We start from the raw sequence: 20279 nt of genomic DNA, 5'->3' as shown, positions 1-20279 counted from the left end.
CGCGTGGATGCGTAAGCGGCAGGAAAAATTTATCAAAAGGAAAAGGCAGAAGAAAATTGGACAACGCAAATCTTATTCGTCTACAATCATCTACCCGTACGTATAGTAGCCACTTAAATATAACAATTATATTATTCATTTATTTATATCACTCTGCTTTTTATTATTTTCAAAATCCTATAATTAGAACATATTTTAACATAGATAAATTTAATTGGAAATTGTAGAAAATATAAAGTTTATTGCAATATCAGCGGAGTGTACAAAGACTTAAGAATATATATATTTGTACTTATAAACACACACTTACCAATATATTTTGCGAGTTAAATCATTTTCATATATATATATAAATAGTATTCTCTTCTTCGAAGGAATCTTATTCAATACGTGTCCATGGCATTATCTTTTCTATTTATTTTAAAATATTTGTTTTAGCATGACTAATTTTGCTTAGTTTTTGACTTACAGAAATTCAAATTTCTTTAAAAAACTGTCATGAAATCATGTTGATTAAGGCTCCTAAATCAATTACAATTGCGTTTTATGGATATATCTTTTTCAACGTAAAACCGCAAGAATTAAGGCATGCGATTTCTCGCTTCTGACGTCATCAAACAAGGACAGAAGCGGCGAGTAGGCAGGAAGCTTAAACTGCTAGAAGTATTATCGACTTTTCTGTTCTCTTTTTTTCTCCTCAATTTTCTATCATATATATGTATATATTCAATATGTTTACATTTTTTTTAAATATAAGCCCTGAGTTTTTAAATTATTCTCGATTAAGTCTTGGTGATAGAAATTCAATTAAAAGGAAATTAAACTAAGTATAATTTGTACAATTTGATTGTCTTATATATACTTAATTCGAGATATTTGGTAATTAGATAAATTATCATATATATGTATAAACGATCTTGATTATATCACAAAAATTGTTAATTTTTCATTTCTCGAAAGTCTTGTTCTCTTGGCAGCATTATTTATTAATTTCGTATTTTGTCTATTTTAGATGGACAATATTAATATATTATATATATTGCAATTATGCACACACATTTACATCATTAAAAAATATTTATAATCTAAGTCATACTGCCGAGGCTTGACATATTAAATCAATTTGCGTGCTTTGCAGGGGCTCTGCTCTATCAATGTTATCCTTCTTCCCTTTCCGTTGGAAATATTTATAAGTAGATCAACACAGACATCGCGTGCGCGTGCAAATACAAGTATATTATATCACTACGTTTAGATCTACATTGAAACTGTCTGGAGATGAATTTAGCGACCTGCAAAAATAAACAGATAAGATAAGCGTCAGTCGCGAAACATATACAATTTATCATTTTCTCGCGTCGGGAAATTTATCAGCATATATTATCAATAGCGTAAATATCACCTCGCATCAAAAAAGCAATCGTTGTAAATAATAAAATTCATATATTTCCTACAAATGCATATGTATATGGCACAAAAGTTATCTCTAAATGCAAAGGTCCTTACAAAAGCCTCGAGAGCGCTCTTAGAGCATTATCAATTAAATGTTTACGATACTTTTCCCCGTTAAGGAGAATTCGATGTCTTATCTGTGTCGTCGGTGGACTTGCGTTGCGAGAGAAACGTGCTGGGGCATGACACGAAATTGGCGGAGGAAATACGCTTTTTAAAGGGGGAACACCGACACTCGAGTGAAAACGACGTGGGTCGATCGTCGTGACTCGTTAATCCCACTTGGCCGGAATCGCGTACGCATGTGTGTTTGGGAATCGCGGTGTATGGTTTTCTCAGCCAATCTACTTGCCTGGCGGATTTGTAATTGACTCATTAATCAGTTTTAATCTACTTTCAAGCGCGATCACAATCACCCCGACTCTACCTGGACCTGGACGTAGTGGCGACACATTCGCCATTGGTGGTCCTAATATCCGACTGAGGAAGGGTCGTGCGATTTTGTTGGAGGGGAATCATGGATTCTTCAGAAGTTCTAAATTGAGAAACGATCGCGATGGACAGTACGCGACAATACGCGAGAGAGTACAAACGAGAGAGACTCGACAGTGAAAAGATAAACATTTTTAACGATTACGATAAAATACCTGCGACTCTCTTCTTCCTTTCTAGCACGGTCAAACCTCTCGTTGGTGACTTGTCTACGGAGCTCGCTGATCTGCTTGCTGTATTCCGCCGCTTGATTCTGATACTGCCGAAGTTCCGCGGATTCCGACGAACTGTAATCATAAGAAAATGTAAACGCGCAAGATATATAATATAAAAATAATAAGGACGACAATGGGACGTACAGTTTACTTTGAAGCTCGGAGACTTTCTGCTTTAATCTAGAGATCTCATTTTGCAGCTCTTGATTGGTGGCCTGCGCGTTAATGGACTCCTGCCTCGCTTGGTCCAGAAGGGTCTCCAGTCGTTCCACGGTCACGCGATCTCTAGCAATTTGATCCTGAACAATGCTCTGCTCGGCTTTCAGCCTCGACAATTGCGCCTCGTACTGCACGAGAAAAAGCAAAGCAGTGGAGAAACCGGGGTGACGTGCAAACGGGAGAAACGGCTAGAATAAAGAGTAAGTAAATTTACATGCGCTTTCACGGTGTCCTTGTCACCGAGTTGCTCCACAAGCGTATCCTTTTGTTGGTCCAGCTTCACGCACAGGTCCCTGACCGCCATTAAATCGGCTTCGGCTCGGTTTCTCTGTTCGATCTGTTGCCGTAGTTGCGTCTCCATGCTAGCGACGCTCTGCGTCAGATTGCTTATCTGGAGAAATCATTAAATTGCACACACGTGAGAATGACGTGATGAGTACGTCTCAAAAATTTATTAGATCTCTTGTTGGCCCTGATTTAAGTCAGATCATTTTCAGCTGAACATCGCAACGCAAGATGTCGTAATGTGATGAGTGAAAGTATCAATGATTCTTCACGTTTCTTCGAATCTGTTACGAAGAGGGCGAAATACCTGAGTCTCATAACCCTTTATCAGACAGTCCCTGTCCGCCAATTGACGCTCCAGGTCGAGTATCTGATGTCTCGCGGTTTGAAGGGCGCCTCTAGCCTCCGCCGCCTCAGACTCCAAGCTGTGATTATTGTTTTCCAGAACCGTCGCCTCCAGGCTGAGACTTCGGAAATGGTTCAGCATCTCCGTTCTCTCGTTCTCCTGGTAGGATCGAGGAAAATAAGCGAAATAGCTTCGTTGGCGAACGTTATTGATAAAATCGCTTTTTCCGGATCTACCTTCCGATTTAGGAGTTCCTCAGCGCGACGGACCTCGCTGACATAAGTCTGCAGCTGCCTCTTCAGGTCGTAGCACTCGGCGCGCGAGGTCTCCAGCTCGCGCTGCATGTTTCGCACCTCGCAGGTCGCCGCCGCCAGGTCGTCCTGCAGCTTCCGGTTCTCCTGAATCGCGTTCTCGCGGTCCACCGACGCGGCCTCGAATTGCCGCTGCAGCGTCTCCATCTCCAGCTGCAGCGACCTCAGCTGACGCTCCTGCTCCGCGCTCTGATCGACGCATATTCTGCAACAATTAACACCGTCATTGGGCGCTGAAGAACATAGACATTAAATAGAAAAATAATAAATTATCTCAATCGCATTATAACGATTGTAATACGATTATTCTATTATAGCATATATAATGATTATTCTATTCAATAGCGTCATCATCTTTGTAATATAATCTCGTATTGCGATGTCGTACAGCAATCATGTTTAATTCTGCGATCGTCTATGCGAATCAGGTGTTCGTTCTTCATGGCGCAAGATACGTTCTCGAAAGAGGACAAGGGCACCACGAACGAATTAGGCGTTCGTCGTTTCCCCCAACTTGCACAACTCTCACGAAATGAGGTACTTATACGTGATTGGATTTTCGTATTGTCGTTTATACAGATCGGATTTCTCATTGTGCCTGCAGCAACTCCATCAATAAATTGCCGAATAAGGCGAAACTGACGGTATATCGATCTATTTATGCATACGTCGTACATTTGTGAATCGGCCGACGTATACAAATGATTCTGAACTGAATAACGACATCGTCTGGATAAAATTCTCTCGGAAGAACCGGACATTAAGAGATCTGCAACTTTCATCGCGGAAAATGTTTGACGCGTGTCTACCGAAAGCCAATCATTCCCAACTTTCGACGTGCTAACAAGTCAATAGCGGAAACCAATCGGCGAGGTTCCAGCTCGTCGAAGTCCTCCGCGGACGGGAGGGGAAGAAACGCGTGGACCACAGACCATCGATCATCCACGCGCCGATTACGCGCGGTGCGCGGTTTGCGTAATCGTCGCAAGACCTGCAACGTGGTCGTGGCGCGTGCGAAAAGTATCCGGGCGCCGGACGACTTTCTCTCGCCTCTCCTGCCGTTCCTCTCAGCAGCAGCAGCAGCAGCAGCAGCAGCAACACAGCAGCAACCAGCCGCCTCCCGCGGAGGATCTGGTCCGAGCATGAAAGTGAAAATCGATTCCATCACGCGCGCGAATCGAGGAAATCGTTTTCCACGGTGGTCGACAACCTTCTAATCGGCGGTTCTACTTGAAACAAAATTATTTATCATTTTTACCAGTCAAGTATATTAATAAGCGGAAACGTATGCATTTTACATTAGAGAAAAGAATGCGAATTTTAATAACTGACGGCAAAGTTTTAAAATTGAGCACAGGATTTAATAAAAATTCTCGAGAGATAAAATATCAGGGAAGCAAGAAGAAAATGAGAGAACCATCATTGTGTCGGCGTCTTCAACTAACCGAGAAATTTATCTCATTACCTCGCTAATACCGAGGGTAATGCCGTGGACTCGCATAATCAATTTTCTCATCGCGGTTCGATCGCGTGCGTACCCTTGGCGATACGTCCGTCACGCCTCGGGGCGGATTATCATATCGCGATAATGACGATGGAAATTATGTCACGGATGTTACGGAAGAATGCATTCGCGGATGCTCGAAGAAATAATTTCTATTTCCACGGGCTTTGCGACAAGACGTAAAATTTCTCCTCCACCAGGACGGCGATGTTTCGTCGTGAGCAATACTGACGATGAAATTTCCAGCCGTATAAATGCGATTCCGGTGGCGAGCTACCAGTTTTTCCCCACTTGTACTTTTCGACGCGGAAGATTTCCGGTACGAGGCACTCTGAAACTGTTAGATATAGACAGAGAAACGTCGCGAATTACTCAACTTGACAAGATGCAAACTTTTGAAGTTGCAAAACTTACGTAATACGATCGGCTCCAAATACCGTTCGTCGTTCAATTATCGCGCCTCATTCCCTCCTGATTTCTCGAGTTTACGTCTCACTCTCTCTTTCCTCGACGCCAGAAGGAAAGTCCACAGTCACGACGATAGCGCGAAAGAAAAAGTGCCATAGAAAGCACCGCAAGTGCTCTACAAACCGTCCTGTTAATGTATGCAAAGGATGTCCCTCGCGACATCGGAATAATCGACTTGGCAACTTCGTACTGGCTTAATTGCAAGGCCTCACAAAGTTAAACCCATTCCACGCATATTGTAAGATGCACGATTCACTTATCGCTATTTACGGCGATAAATGAGTCGTCTCTTACCGAAATTTGCACGCTTTTAAATATTAATGGTCGGCACGATGCGCTTTTTGCCACGATGCATTAAATGTGAAAGCTATGCACGATAGTACCAACAGCAACTTTTCCACTCTGTATTCTAGTCGTAATAACGGCACAAGTTTCATATAGAGGAACCGTTTAATCCGAGATGAAATCTGTATTTACGCGGAAAACGAGCATCTTTACCAAAAGCGACGAAACCTTTCGTGGAAAGGTGAGTCAGAGCGATGCATCGCCCTAGGAAGGAGGAGGGTCACTGGACCTCTCACTGTTCCCTTCCGTGATTGCCTCACAAAGCCGTGCATGTCAAAATTGAGCGGCAAACGATACTAAATCCGTTACAGGAAGCCGTTCTAAGGAAGATACAGCATGCTACGCTTGTATAGCGTTATATTGATTCCTGAATGACATCTGAAATTTCAGTCCTTTCGGTACTGAAGTTTTTTTTTCACTGAAGTATAAGAATCGTTGATCTCGAACCTGAAGACAAACAAATTATTTATAAAAATTTAAGAACATTTTCAACATGTCATTATAAATTGCGACAAATGCTTACTGTTTAAAGATTACGAAGTTAAAGTTTTAACTTTATCTCCTTTAATTTTCCAACGGAGAAAGAAGCAGTCCACGACAGCTTGACGGAGACGGCTTGTACGAGCTAGCCGCCTTTGTTATTCATAGTTAGCTCAGGTAGATATCACTTGGAGAGGCATAGGTGCGCCCTTTCGAAGATTCTCTAGTTTGTATAGGATTACCGTTATAGGCAAAGGGCATTGCACGTTTCCTCGAAACCAAAGTTATGTAAGAAGAGGCGAGGAGATGATGCGTGAAAGAAGAAACCGTAATCCCAAGGCATTTGAGATTATCCGAGCGAACGACGCGATCGTTTAGCGTAGATTTTATTAAAATTACTATTCATTTCCGCACGGTCCTGTTTAACAAATAAAGCGTTGCACAAAGAAAAAAAAACGAGAAAAGCGTTCTTTAAGAAGAAAAAATATAAAACGGATTATCCTTCATTTGAATTCAATTAAATATATAGATTTTTATAATCAAAATTTTTTTTCTAGAATTATATTATCATTTATAATTATTTAACATGCCATTTGAATGCTTCTTCATTCCATGTTAATACAAAGATTTTGTTCATTATAAATTCAATAAAAGTTGTAAGTTTTTTTTCGTTTTGAGATGAGATGAAAATAATTTCTTATTATAACATTAAATTGTTTCAATAATAAGGAAATATCTCCACATTTTGTACGTCTTCTGCCGAGTCTCGTACAATGCGATGTAACGTGGATCCCATCCTGCACCTTATACGGAGGTTTACCGTAAAATATTTACTGAAAAATGCCGAAAGTCCTTACATGTCTCGACAGAATCCGATTGAACTCAATTTGGGACGATCTCGTAATTTCTCAAGGCCGCGGTAATTTAAGATAATGACGTAACAGTGACAGTTTCATGAGAAAGGTGGCAATGATCCACTCGCGCTCGCCTCTTCGTATCGGGATTGAATGAATGCCGGGGACGGTTATGCGTTTCCCGTTACTGGGTTCGGCTCCAGGTCCGGCACCAAATTATGCAACAGTTCATAAAGAAACCCACGCACCGGTCGCAGGCCGTGGCGATCGCCGTTGATCGGCGGCGGCGTTTCGGATGGTCCAAGTGACGATGAAAGTCCTCCGCGTGTAACAGAGATGTTGCGTGGAAGTGTCGCAACAGCGACATTTTTGGAAAAAAAAACCTTGAAGCGGCAAAGTAATCACGACATTGCGCAAAAAGGCACAAATTCGTTAAAACCGGTTTCTTCGATCGTGGATATTCGCGGTTTTCTCGACGGTTTCCCTAAGACGTTCATCAGACTTAAAGTTTTTACAATTTAAATAATGTAATCCATAAGATCAGGTACTCTCCGTGCAACTGCATCGAGAGAGATGCAGTTTGCCTCAAAGTCCCGTTCGGCAAATGAAATCAAATCGCGGATGATCTCACTGGATCTGCGTTTCAGACGTCTCGGAAATCCCACGCGTATTGGAACACTGATTTGTCTCCTCCCTCGCGGCTGCGGAGAAGCGAGTCGCGTTGCAGGAATGAATGCACACCTCCGCACATATCCGAATTTTATATCGTAAAAATCCAGTGATCGTCGCAAATATAATGAGCCAACTTTTACCTTCTTCCAAAAAAATACAAACGTCGTACCGTTGACCTAAAAGCGAGCGAACATGAGTGAAAAGTTTCATAAAATAAAATGTTCAAAGTGCCATTTACATTCCGTCGATTCACGCGTTGCGAGGAAGTCTTGACGAATGACGAATTGGGGCCTATTCACCGGTAATCGTGCGTAAATCACGTCCGATCCGGGTGTGATGAAGGCAACGAAACGCGAAAGGCGTGCGAAGGGGTAAGGAGACGAGGAAAATACCTTTTATCGTCGCGAAAGCGTATGCCAAAACGGTTTTCCCCCCGGATGCAGATTGCGCAGATCGCGGTATTAATCACGGGGGCTGGACGAACAAAGGAGGATGTCCATCTCGCCTCGGCGGATTCGGCTCCCGACTCGGTCGAGTTAGGTAATAGCATAGAGCCGCGAGGCCGGGACGTGCGCGAGCCAGTCTCGCCGAGCTTCCCGCGGCGACAAGACCGACGGCGATGATCGGCTAAGACGCGGCTTGACTCGCGAGCCTCTCTGATACGATGGATGCGGAGGGCCGAGTGGTGAACTGAGATAGACGATAATTCGCCGAAATAGTGACGTGACAACGGGTACGATCGCGGTGGTCGCTGAAGAGAACAGCAACACCATGAAAACGTCGATGATAAGGTAAAGAAGATTCCGTTTCAACGAGACTAATGCCCATTTCTACCAATGTAGATTGACTTTAATCTCGGTTTAACTTACCTTTTATCTTTTTTTACTTCTAAGAATTAGAAAGAGATAAAAGATAAGAGTTAGATTTAAACCCCAAGATTTTAAATCTACATTGACAGAAATGGACATAAATCGTTTGACGAAGGTGCTTACATATTGTGCTTATAATAAATAACGCAACGTCCAGTCCGGGATTGAATGGCAAGTGGTGATTGCATAGATCTTCTTCCAAAGGTTAAACGAATCGACATTCGATATAGAGAATCCTTTCACTGTATCAAAGCTGCGATCGTCGGACGGCTCGGCGACGTCCGCGACGTGACATCCTTGAATTCCGCAGCATTCTATCTAACAAAAGTTAAGGAGATTAGAGAGGAATTGAACGGAGAATTGCCATATCCATCGGCTCAAAATTCAAGTAGAACGTGTCGAGGACCTAAGGGCAATTAAACGAAGAAATTCGCGCGTTTGTTTCGAGCAAAAAGGGGTGACTGACGTTACGTGATCGCGTTGTTTGCATTGCGTGATTTCTGCGCGGCGCAGATCGATTATAACGTATTAGCGGACACTTTCTTTTCAGCGAGAACATAAATCCGCCGGCGCGCTTCCGAGGCGCGAGCACGCGTGATTATATAAGCGCGATCCCTAATGATGATCAAAGCAATTCGAAAAATTCCAAGAATTCCTCGTGGCACAACGCGAATTGCGAACGCGGGCGGCCACGTGTGCGCGCGCGTGTGTGCGTGCGTGTGTGCACGCGCGTGTAAGACGAGTGACTCGAGTAATAACTGGTTATTACAATTTAATGACACGGAAGGCGGAGAAAGTGCATCTCTGGCGAAGAAAGTAAAATCATGACGAATGAATAATATATAATAAACGCGTCACAGAGAAGTGTCGCAGGCCTGGGAGATTACTATAATTTCTTTCATTTATTATAATTTTACTAAAGAGGGGGAATTATATGTACCTTGAAAACGTACATAAACGAATGTGACATCTGCTAGAATCAATTTCGTATCTCCGTTTCTGATATCTACATTAAACATTTATGCTATATAAATAGAGATTATTTTACAGAATCTGGAATATATCATTTAAGTGCGTAGATGTACTTGAAAAAGATATCAATTAAAAAAAGTTTTTCCAAAGTAGATTATCTTCTTCTCACTTTAAGCTACATAAAATGATTTTTTTTTTAAAGATTGAATATAATACTTTCACGGTTTGAATGGTTAGAAGCGGATAATCAAGAAATAACTAAAAACTGTTTTAAATTTTCATTCGATTTGTCATCCCACTTCCCTCTGTTCGCCTTAATTTGAAACTGACAAAGAAAATGAGAGTGAATCATTGCGAGGAAGACATGAGGCTGTGTCGCTATGTAACATTAAAATCTGTGATCTAGAAAAACTCTCCATGAAATAATTTGACCTTTGTGTGTCATTTTCTTGAAAAACGATTTTTATAATTTTTTTTTATTTCTATAAAAATGTATGGACTATGATGTCTCAATTTTAAAAAAATCATAATTTTATCGAATAATCGAAGTTACGGAAAAGAATGAACTTTTCTCAAGTCATAATTAGAATTCAGAAAGAGCTTATTAAAAAAAAAAAAGCGAAATGTAGACAATTATATAAGAAAATAAAAAAAGGAATTGATCTAGTAATGAGAGAAAAGGAACATAAAGATAAATAATTGTCTTATAATTGTACCTTTTCCTTTAAAATAAAAATTTCTCATTGAATTATAGAATTCTTATTATTATAGTATTATTATTGACAGACACGCACGCACATGCGGCACACAACGTACGACGAAATTTCGTTAACAGCTGAACGCGTAATCAAAAAAAGTACAATGTTATGCAATATACTCCGCGTTGCATAAGTTATTGACATAAGTTACCTATAGGGAATGTCATCGCCGCGAGGCAGGCAGCAATAAGGACACATCGAATAACAGGCATTCATGATGGTAGCGGCTTTCGATATCGAGAGCGATACTCGTGAATCTCAGGCATGCCTCCTCTCATCGAAACTTATCGGAGAAGAATCGTATTGAACAATATACTGGGGTGCCACGTGCACCCTTGTGTACCAAGAATTTCGCATCAAATCTCGTCGTGATTATTGCTAATTGCATAACGCAAATTGTTTACAGAGGTGTGCTTCCCACACGTTCAGAATCCGATCGGTATTTTGCGTAAACGAGAATCAGCTATATCTACGTTCGTGAACACATATAAAGCTCGATTTTCCTCCCACTTCGTCGAATCTGCAAAACAATCTCAATTTCACTCCGGTGTTTTATTTAATTATTATTGCAATCGTTGTGAAATTATCGAAGGAGCTCATACCTTTAATTTTCAGCCAGGTATCTTAATTTCGGCATCCTATATCTGTTCGGGGTGTCAACGCAAACTAGTTTTCTCGAGGAAAAGGCTGCGCGCTTATCGCGACTAGATTAAATGTTTCGCTACTCCGTCTCTTTGCGCTCATTACAGAGAACGAAATCTTGTAAACGAGAAAGTTCTGATGTAACTCGCTCCCACTGAATGATCACTAATTAGACGATTGTGTAACGGCGCGTTCGCACCTGCGGGCATCGATCAGAGGCAGAGGAATCTCACGGGCGATGCGCGAGCGTAACGCATAGACAACGATCTCGCCCATTTGTTCACGCTCGACCGTTAAAGCGATTCAACGGCGTTAATTAGAGAATAGGAAAAGGAAAGATATCTCCTTCCGCGCGGCGTTGATTCGCGTATTTACGAGAGGCGGAACACGATCTTACTTCCAGGACACGAAACTTTGCGTTCTACAAACGACATGTGATTTGTAAAAAGTCGCGCAAATTATCGGGAAAGTTTTAAAGATACTACATCGCACAGCGGATTGCGTTTATCTCGACAGCGCGCTAGGAGGATTATTTCGGCATACGCCGGACGAATCGTTGCGTTAATTAGAACGACAACCGTGAGATAAATTCTAGGTGCTGGGTGTAAAAGGTGATTAACAAAACTTCGCCGCGGCGAAGAAATAAAAAACTCCCGGCTTCGGCGGTCGCCGTGGAAAGTCGCGGAAGAAAGCTCGATCAGCGACGGTACTGAAACGTTGACAAGACCTCATGCTGTTTAATTACTTCCTCGACTTTGAAGAAAAAAAAAAGATACGAGATGCTGCTGCGTTTCTTCCATAGTCAATAGCGCGTGTAATATGCCGTTAAATTCACCGTGTAAACAAGTCAGCGACTTGTACAAAGATAACAGAGGCCTCGGAATGCCGTTCAAATTGGCTTAAATAAATCTGATTAAATACAAGTGAAATAGATTGATCAGACAGCAGCTCTGATCAGACAGAATTGTGTTTCGTTATACTTCGTTATACTTCAAACCGCAGGATATTCGCGTGATTCTCGGTCAGCGAGACCGGGGAGAGAAAAAAGGAAAAAAAAAGAGAAAAGACCTTTTGCTTTCTGCGACGCGGGAAGCATTTATACGTGGCGCATTATTCTTATTCCGCGCACATGATGCGTCATCCTAAGCCCTGCCAGGGACAATGCCATTGCCATAGTGAAACAGTGAAAGTATATGGTCATTTTGCCCTCGCTGTCGCGCGCACGCACGCACGGCGAGACGACACACGCATCGACATTTCGCGCTATCGCGATACTCCCGTTTCGAACTTCCACATTCATGTTGAAGCGCTCTCCACTTGCGACTCGGTACGAGCTCGGTGAAATTTGCTTTTGCATTCGACCGCGTCGAAGATGAAAGGTAACATCTTCTGTTTGCGTTTTCTATCCGTGTTCGGGATACCGTCAAATTATCGAGAAGAATCTTGGCGCATCGCGAATAATTAGAGTCGAGTCTTTTTCGCTCGATGTGTTCCGTTTCGGGAAAATCGCGCTCGCCTCTCCGTAACTCGCGGAATAAATTGTATCCTTGTAAATATTACTTGTACACAGCATACATTTTCCTCTTTTCTCTCGTGATCGTCCTACCCCTGCTCGCGGTACGATATCGCGCTCACGCTCGGTCCGCTTTCAACAATCCGTCTTACGGTTTCAAAATTAATTAATTGTGTGTTGATTTGAAATAAAGATAGAGAGATTCCGCCGTTTCTTCTTATTGTGTCATGTGCTTGGCGGCTGTTAACTTCCTTCGTCGCGGAAAGATCCGCGATTTGCAGACTCATGTAAGTAATGTCATCTCGGTAATTTTCAGCGCGATGCGGATTCTCTTAGGGTGCATCGTCTACCTTCTGTCAGCGGTCAGCGCGAGGACCGCGATAATGCCGCCGCCGTGGGCCGATCCCTCGAGCAACCCCTGTGCCGCGCAACCACGTGGTTGGCAGCTGTTGTACTGGCCGGCCGACGGAAAATGCTACAAAATATTTCAGGCAGGTGTTAATCTTCCTTTCCCTCTCGTGAGTTATACCTTTTCGCGCGCAGCCGATCTACGACAATACCACGGTTGCTTTAAAAGGCTCGTTTGAAAGAATCATTCACCTCTGAGAATTCGCATTTATGGGCAGATCGGCGCTCCGTGTCCGGAAACCATGGAACTAGGCCCGGCGGCCGGTAGCGGCGGAACAATTGCGGAATGTAGGTGTCCCCCGGGAACCGCACAATCGCCCAGGGACGCATTGTGCCATCCAATATTCACGAGAGCGTCCTGCTCCAAGGGTCAATTCTTCGCACCCGTGTCCGAGGCGTCGGATAAACCAGGGTAATGAAAAACGCTCTTTCCTTAATTTCGCTTGCGACCGGAAATACCCGTGCTCATAACAGATTTTCTTCAGCACGAAGCCACGATGGGGAGTCTGTCGCGATCCCGAAACCTGCAACGAGCAAGGCGAAATCTACTGGCCCAAGGACGGCAAGTGCTACCCGAAGCTCAGCAAAGGCCCGTGTCCACGTGGCGAGCTTCTTATCGTAGGCGAAGACGGTCTAGCGACCTGTTCGTGCTCGACGAGCGGCGAACTGGGCAGGTACCATTGGCTGGGAAACGGCGGTGGTTGCCACGAACACTATACCAAGGGTCCCTGCTCGGAGCCGGGAGAATTGTTTCTGCCGGGTGGAACGTGCGGCTGCCATCCTCAATTACCTCACTATCACGAACCGAGCGGGATGTGCTATCAGTTAGGTGAGATATTTCACGTAATCGTATAATACAACCTGTATCTAAAATATAAAGATGTAATAATGAGATTTAAAGGAATGAAAACGAGGAACACTGCACAGAGAGAAAGCTTTTAAGTATATAAAAATTACACCAGATACAGGTCTAAAAATAATTATGTTGGGCTATCAAATTATGTAGGACGCTTAAACATGATGCTGCAAAAAGTTTTAATATTCTAGTAGCCAGGTTAAGCGTCCAATATAATTATTGAAATGGTCCAACATGATTATTATTTTCAGATCTGTGCCTAGCTTAATTTTTATTCTTCAGCAAAACTGTTTTTTTTTTCTGAATATCTTCTGCTTTAAAATAACTTTCTTACTTTGAAATTATTTCACAAATCAATTTTATAAAAAAACTGTTTTTTTCTGAATATCTTCTGCTTTAACATAACTTTCTTACTTTGAAATTATTTCACAAATCAATTTTATAAAAGATTTGTATTAATATTAAGTTGAAGACGATTTGAAATAAAGATAGAGATCCCGCTGTTTCTTCTTATTGCATTATTACACACACTTGACTAGCATGTACCGACTAATTTCTTCAATTTAATTTTGAATCTTCGTCCTTAGTAAAATATTTCTAAATTTCTAATACGCGCGAATTATTATAGGCGGCGTCGATCCATGTCCGCAAGGACATCACTTTGTGGTGACAATGGACGCTCGATCATCGCAGGAGGACGTCGCACGAGCCAGATGCGTTTGCAAATCAGGCCATGCGCTGTACAAAGACGGATTCTGCTATCGACTGCACACGAGGGGACCCTGCGAGAGCGGCTATATGCTGATGAACTCATCGACCTGCATTCCCGTGCCATGCAAACGTGGTAGACTGTACTTTCCTCAGGAGAAGACCTGCTACAAGGTCGGTACGCGGGGACCGTGTCCGAATGGGCAAATAGTGTTGTACGATTACAACGTGAGACCGTCCCTCGACGGGATCAGTTACAACGGCGTGTGCGGATGTACCAACAGCATGAGGGATGCCGGCAAGTGCCTGACGAATGAGAGCGACGACTGCGAGAGCACGCCAGGCATGGTCAGGATCAAAAAAACCTGTTACAAGTTATACACGCAGGGCCCGTGTACCGCGGGAGAATGGCTGGTCGCCCAGAGAACACCGAGAAACAGTCGGTTGTGGCGACATGGGGGAGAATCGCGACCGAGAGCCAGGTGCGAGTGCCGACCTGGTTACAAGAAGATCGTCCAGAGCTCTGGTGAGGCTCTCGAGGAGCTGGACAGCAATAATCTGATCTCGCCGAACAATTGCCAGCCACCCGTAGTGAGTCTGGCAAAATTTCTCAACGACAATATCAAATCAATAGTGATCTGAATGGCTCAATAGCTCATAGATCGCTGCGCAGTGATCGCAACGCTGCGCGGCATTTATAATTTACAAGCTTCGTCGAATTACATTTGTTTTTTTTTTACCTAGTGCGTGATGCAACGAACTCTTCGGTTGAAAGAACGATGATGATTGATTTAATTTTGTATATAATGTTATACGAATTATTTTTAGTTTTATCTCACATCTGAGCGAAGCTTTATTTATTGTATTCTTAATATGTAATATCTAATATCTCAAGTATTGTAAATATCGTTTATATGACTTACAAAAAAAGTCTAAAGTTTCTTATAAGAGATATGAGAGACATGTGCCAATTTTTCTAGAAAGCTTAAAAGTTGTAAATAAACGCAGATGTACTTACTCATTTTTATGCTGTAAATCGCGGATTTGTTGTTGCACTCCCTCTGTCTGTTGATCCTTGTGCATCAGTTCTCGTTCCAATGCGGCGATCTTCTCTGTCTTTTCGTCCAATGCCATCTACCAAAAAATAATAAAATATAATCAATTTTGCAAACTATTATTCGAAATAGTAATACGCTACAATAGTAAATCGCTACAATATCGCATTTACCAATAGCCGATCTTTCTCTTGGTCCAAGAGCGCCATGCTCGAACGCAATGTATTTATTTCTTGCTTCAACTCCTTGATTTGATCGTTCAACTGCACCTGTTGCTGCTCCATACTTCTGTTACGATCCATAGCCTTGTTCAAATCCGATTCTGCCCGCGATAGTTGACCCTGCGCGTCTCCAAGCGCTTGATCCGTTTGATCTTGTAACGTTCTGCAATAGAAAGTTTGGGAGATTAAGATTACACATGCACACCCTCTACAAATAAAATTCAATATATTACCGTAGTTGGAAATATTGCGTCCGTTGCGCCATCAATTCCTGCTTTGTACGGCGCAGTTCTTCTTGCACGTCGCCTAACTGATCCTCGAGACCGTTTATCGCCGCTCTTCTCGTGCCCTGAGTGACCAACAGATCTTGCCGTTCTTTTTCCATATGTTTCAAGCGATTCTCCGCCTCGACTAAACTTTCCTTAAGACGAAGTTGTTCGCACACGTGCGTATCCGACATCATCTACGTCCCGGTATCATCCAGCCATGCATTTACAACACATTGCCATACCCACACAACGTTAGCAAGAATTAATATGTCAGTATTAAAACACTTATAGTCAAACACATATAATTAATGAAATAGCGTGGATGTTAAACTCGTATTATTATCTCAGTATATTAAGATTTAAAATATAGGCATTAGGAAAAATCAAGAAATAAGGATAATGTAAAGTTTAACTTATACGATCTCTGCTCTTTACCTTGAGTCTCTCCCGTAATGCATCGCGTTCCTCTATCAGTCGCTCAACATCCGCTCTGGCCGTATCCCGCTCTCGTTCCAGACGTTCGAGCATTGCCTGCGTAAATTGAGATTGAAATAAGAATAAAATATATGTTTTATTTGCAAATCGTTAAATACCTTTGTTGTGCTGATGTCTCCAGTAGATATTGGCGAGCCAGAAGCACAGGAACAAATACGGACGGGTTTGCACAAGCTGCACGATCTGCACGGAATACACATATGTCTCTGTTGACCCTTGTAAGTTTGCAATCGTGCTTCTAGATCCTCCTTTTCGTGACACAGTTCTTCCTTCTCCTGATGTATTTTGCTCAAAACTTGTTCCTTATCAATTAACTCACGTTTTAATTCACAAACTTGTGCCCACAAATCAGCCTACAATTTGTTACAAGCAATAAAATTATAACTCTTTGTACGCGTATCTTTCCGGATTTAATATTTACGTTATCTTTGTCAAATGTTCTGCGCTGCTCGTCCCGACAATTAATATATTCTTTCCTATAGTGATCTCGTTCTATTTCCAATCGCTGAATTGCGTGTTGCAGCTGCAAAATAAATATCTTTTCTTAATATATTTAAAAAAAAATCAGTTAATATATATAAATATTAAGTTAACTTTTTCGACTTACAGATGCAATTTTCAAATCTGCTTCGTCAATCCGTTTTTGCATATCAAAGTTATTTGTATCTATTATAATTTCTCTATCTTTAGCCGCTGTCTGATGATCCATATCACATTTCTCACTTTTGTTATTTTTATATGCTAAAAAGAATAAAAAAAGATTCTTAGTATATTTCTTGTTAGATACTTTTTTTCTTAGAAATAAATGCTCCATCAAAATTTGTATTCAACATTTTTCTGGGCTGTACATTTAAAAATTGATTTACTATTAATATTAATACCATTTTTTTTCTTCGACATTTTCATCCCATTATTCTGATTATTCTTTTCCCCCTTTTCTTTTGCTCGCATCTGATCATTCCCTTCGTTACTTAGCTCAATATTCTTTTTATGTATATATTCTTCTAATATTTTATTAGTAAATTGCAACTGATCGATATCTTGTCTTTGGAACTCGTTTTCTTGACACAGTCTTTCCATTTCATTATTTAAACTTTTTTCTGCAATATTATTTTCAACTTTCATCTTCGATCTAAGTAGCCCAGACTAGTTAAAAGATATTAAAGATGAACGTACCAATGACCGTTAGTTGGTTGATCCTGTCAGACATCTGTTTCTTTTCGTCCAATGTAGATTCTAGAGTACGTTGAACATTACGTTTTTCGAGTCTACATGCTTCTAGATCTGCTCTCAACTCTTGTACCTCTCTACGTTCTACGGTTAACTCGCGCTCTAAGACATGTACCTGCATCATGACATCCTCCAACTTTTCCTAAACAAGCATAAAAGTATGAAAACAAAGAAAATATCTGGAAAACATACATTAATGCAATCGCCGTAGTTACCTGGAGCCTACAAACTCTTCTGTTATTCTCTTTAACCGCAGAATTGCAGTCGGCTTCTACAGCTAGCGCAACGTGATCTATATCTCTTAATTCTTTCTCCAGTTCCTCATTTCGTGCTGCTAGTTTCATTGCCTGAGACATGGCATCATGTTGCTTATTTAGAGATTCTGCGTCATTAAAAAAAAATGGAGTACGTAAATTAAATGTTTTCATACGAAATAATTATGTTGAAAATAAAGAATCTCTCTCAATTCCTTGCCTTTTAGTTGCTGTTCCAGTTCCAATTTGGCCTGTTGGAGAATCCTCACTTCATTAATCTCCGTAACGTCACTGTAGGTAACACCAGCTTTCTTTTCCATTTTCCTGCAAGTGCAGTCCCTGCCAACTGGAATGTAGGAATGACCATCCTCCAGCATTTTTCTCAGTCGAATTATTTCTTTCTCCTTTGTGGTCAGCTATAAAAGATTGTTTGTTTTACAATAACGTGCTAGTAAACAATATACATATTTATATTCTTAAAAATATTGTTACTATGCGTCAATAATTCTTAGCATGCAGAACAGATTTTTAGCATGCACAATATTTACGTTTCTTCTTGGAGAACGTTCAAGAGACAATCGAGAAATGCGTGCATAAATATTGATGCTTAGTATACCTGTTTCTCAAGGGTCTCTATGGTATCAGTTTGCAATAAAAGGTCCGCTCGCAATTTTGTTACCTCCTGACTCAAGCAATTCATTTTGTGATCCGCCATGCTTATTACATCTATTATCTTAGGATCCACGCTGCTTAATTTGGGCAGTGAACCGCTGCTTCTTGCCTTCGGCATCGGCTCAGCTTCCACGACTGGTCTTCGAAGAGGAAAGCTGGGACGCTTTTTAGCAGCTGTAAAAAAAGTTTCGTAGATATATATATATATATATATATACTGTGTTAAAAATTAATGATAACGTCAGATGCCTTGTCGACACTCGCAACAGAATAACAGAACAACTCACCAAGACCAACATTAATGACAGTTGGCTTTAGGCACTTGCCCTGGAGCTCCAATATCTTCTTAGACTTGGCGGCTGACTCTGCCTCCAGCTCCTTTATCTTATGTATATTACGCGAGGATGCCAATTGCAGGTCGTTGCATTCACATTCCAACTTGTATATCTGCCTCTTGAGATCCTTGACCTGCTTCTGATGCGCTTCCTTAGTTTCTATCAGATCCGAGTGAAGCTGGTTGCACTCCCGCACCAATCTCGCATTATCACATTTGTACGGGTCAACTGTCAATTGCAACTGGCTGCATGCCTGCCGATGATACCGTCAAATTAGATCCATATACGTCAAAAATACTTGATCAAAATCGCATTATTCGTTCAGTGACGTTACGACACGCGAGATCGTTCTCCTACTGTTGGCTTTTTACTTGAAATTAGACAAATGAGACCGCGCTCAAATGTTTCTCTTCACAAAATTCAGAGGAGACTGAACGTTCTCGCGAATAAGAACGGCAATTGGCGAACGGCGTATACCTCGACGTTCTCCCGAGCAACGGCTTTAAAGTGTTCGAGACTGTCCGTGGTTTGAACGAGATCAGCCAGCAAGGCCTCTATCAGAGGTAGAGCGTCCAAAGACAGCGCCTGCTTGTATCCCAGGTTGTCCAGGTGCTTCCTGACCGTTCGGTATCTAGTAGCGACATTATATTCCACGTCCCTGCTCATCCTCGCGAGGTGTACAATCGACAATACGGCCGACGGTACAATTTGTACATTGATTATTACAAAAGAGCTTGGAGATCACCCTGATTTACAAGATGACGAAATGAGACGTAACCTCACGTCATTGTTGTTGCAATTGGATAAATACATTATGACTACCGCATTGTTTATTATTATGGAAGAAAAACCGTGTTATGTGACATCACAATTGTATATACATGTGACACAAACATCAACTATTCCCTGAATCAGTAACGATCGTTCGATCCTCGCGACTCGTGATCACGCGGCAATCGTTGCTTTCCCTTTTACCGAGCATTACCGAATTAAATGCAAAATCTTTATTGTCCGTATTGGTGATACGCTGTTAATATGCGGTTATTTCGCCAAAAACGCCTAGGAGAGACGTTTTTTTCTTGCGGCTGCAATTATTCATCCTGTCAAAAAACGATCGTTTCCTGGTGCAAACTGTTTAAAACGGGGTTCAAAAGTATTGCCAATCTAAAATCGATTCACAGGATGGGATCCATGGAGCAGCGTATGGAGTAAAAGAACTTGGCCAATCGCAGGCTCGGGGATCAATCTCCAAATTACACAAAAGTGAGGAAACTCACTAGATTATCTACGATTTTATTTGCCGAAATCTAGTGAATCTGTTCACCTGTGTCAATTTTCCCCCAGGTATACACAATCGACACCCCCTTCACCCTGCCGAT

General features: G+C 41.7%; 2 protein-coding genes across 8 annotated transcripts; one reads left to right on the top strand and one right to left on the bottom strand.

Moving 5' to 3' along the window:
- Positions 1 to 221: 221 nt before the first annotated feature.
- LOC139771069 (uncharacterized) lies at positions 222 to 20042 on the bottom strand. Of its 5 annotated transcripts, none has more exons than XM_071703547.1 (20): positions 19378 to 20042; positions 18853 to 19153; positions 18510 to 18739; positions 18114 to 18309; positions 17855 to 18021; positions 17586 to 17781; positions 17291 to 17509; positions 17017 to 17150; positions 16831 to 16947; positions 16508 to 16762; positions 16350 to 16445; positions 15879 to 16108; positions 15598 to 15808; positions 15388 to 15503; positions 3246 to 3525; positions 2971 to 3168; positions 2593 to 2769; positions 2304 to 2506; positions 2100 to 2231; positions 222 to 1292 (listed from the first exon to the last, which is right to left on the bottom strand). In XM_071703547.1, exons 1-20 carry the CDS (start codon positions 19564 to 19566, stop codon positions 1238 to 1240), a joined length of 3702 nt encoding a protein of 1233 aa, XP_071559648.1. In that variant the 5' UTR covers positions 19567 to 20042; the 3' UTR covers positions 222 to 1237. The 5 variants fall into 5 exon arrangements, with proteins under 5 accessions (XP_071559648.1, XP_071559649.1, XP_071559650.1 ...); XM_071703548.1 differs by having other exon boundaries at positions 16831 to 16932; XM_071703549.1 differs by having other exon boundaries at positions 18573 to 18739.
- Positions 2530 to 15390, top strand: LOC139771081 (uncharacterized). Of its 3 annotated transcripts, none has more exons than XM_071703574.1 (5): positions 2530 to 2578; positions 12714 to 12888; positions 13024 to 13217; positions 13291 to 13634; positions 14290 to 15390. In XM_071703574.1, the coding sequence occupies exons 2-5, from the start codon at positions 12718 to 12720 to the stop codon at positions 15009 to 15011; spliced, it is 1431 nt and encodes a 476-aa protein (XP_071559675.1). In that variant the 5' UTR covers positions 2530 to 2578; positions 12714 to 12717; the 3' UTR covers positions 15012 to 15390. The 3 variants fall into 3 exon arrangements, with proteins under 3 accessions (XP_071559675.1, XP_071559674.1, XP_071559676.1); XM_071703573.1 differs by lacking the exon at positions 2530 to 2578 and adding an exon at positions 8237 to 8434; XM_071703575.1 differs by lacking the exon at positions 2530 to 2578 and adding an exon at positions 12212 to 12263.
- Positions 20043 to 20279: the final 237 nt, after the last annotated feature.

Source organism: Temnothorax nylanderi, unplaced genomic scaffold, assembly GCF_030848795.1.
Source record: "Temnothorax nylanderi isolate EJ_2023f unplaced genomic scaffold, tnyl_v1.0 TNYL_tig0035_pilon, whole genome shotgun sequence".
Classification (NCBI taxonomy): Eukaryota; Metazoa; Arthropoda; class Insecta; order Hymenoptera; family Formicidae; genus Temnothorax; species Temnothorax nylanderi.
The sequence above is the reverse complement of the archived record's forward strand: the minus strand, read 5'-3'. Positions and strand labels throughout refer to the sequence as shown.

What these genes read in the sequence shown, in the direction of transcription:
- LOC139771081 (XM_071703573.1), top strand. Translation starts at nt 8,415, where the DNA reads ATGAAAACGTCGATGATAAG. An exon ending in ATGAAAACGTCGATGATAAG is followed by an intron (nt 8,435 to 12,713) that starts GTAAAGAAGATT and finishes GGTAATTTTCAG; the next exon opens with CGCGATGCGGATTCTCTTAG. An exon ending in GAGGCGTCGGATAAACCAGG is followed by an intron (nt 13,218 to 13,290) that starts GTAATGAAAAAC and finishes GATTTTCTTCAG; the next exon opens with CACGAAGCCACGATGGGGAG.
- LOC139771069 (XM_071703547.1), bottom strand. Translation starts at nt 19,566, where the DNA reads ATGAGCAGGGACGTGGAATATAATGTCGCTACTAGATACCGAACGGTC. An exon ending in CAACCAACTAACGGTCATTG is followed by an intron (nt 17,510 to 17,585) that starts GTACGTTCATCT and finishes ATAATATTGCAG; the next exon opens with AAAAAAGTTTAAATAATGAA. An exon ending in CATTACGGGAGAGACTCAAG is followed by an intron (nt 16,109 to 16,349) that starts GTAAAGAGCAGA and finishes ACCGGGACGTAG; the next exon opens with ATGATGTCGGATACGCACGT.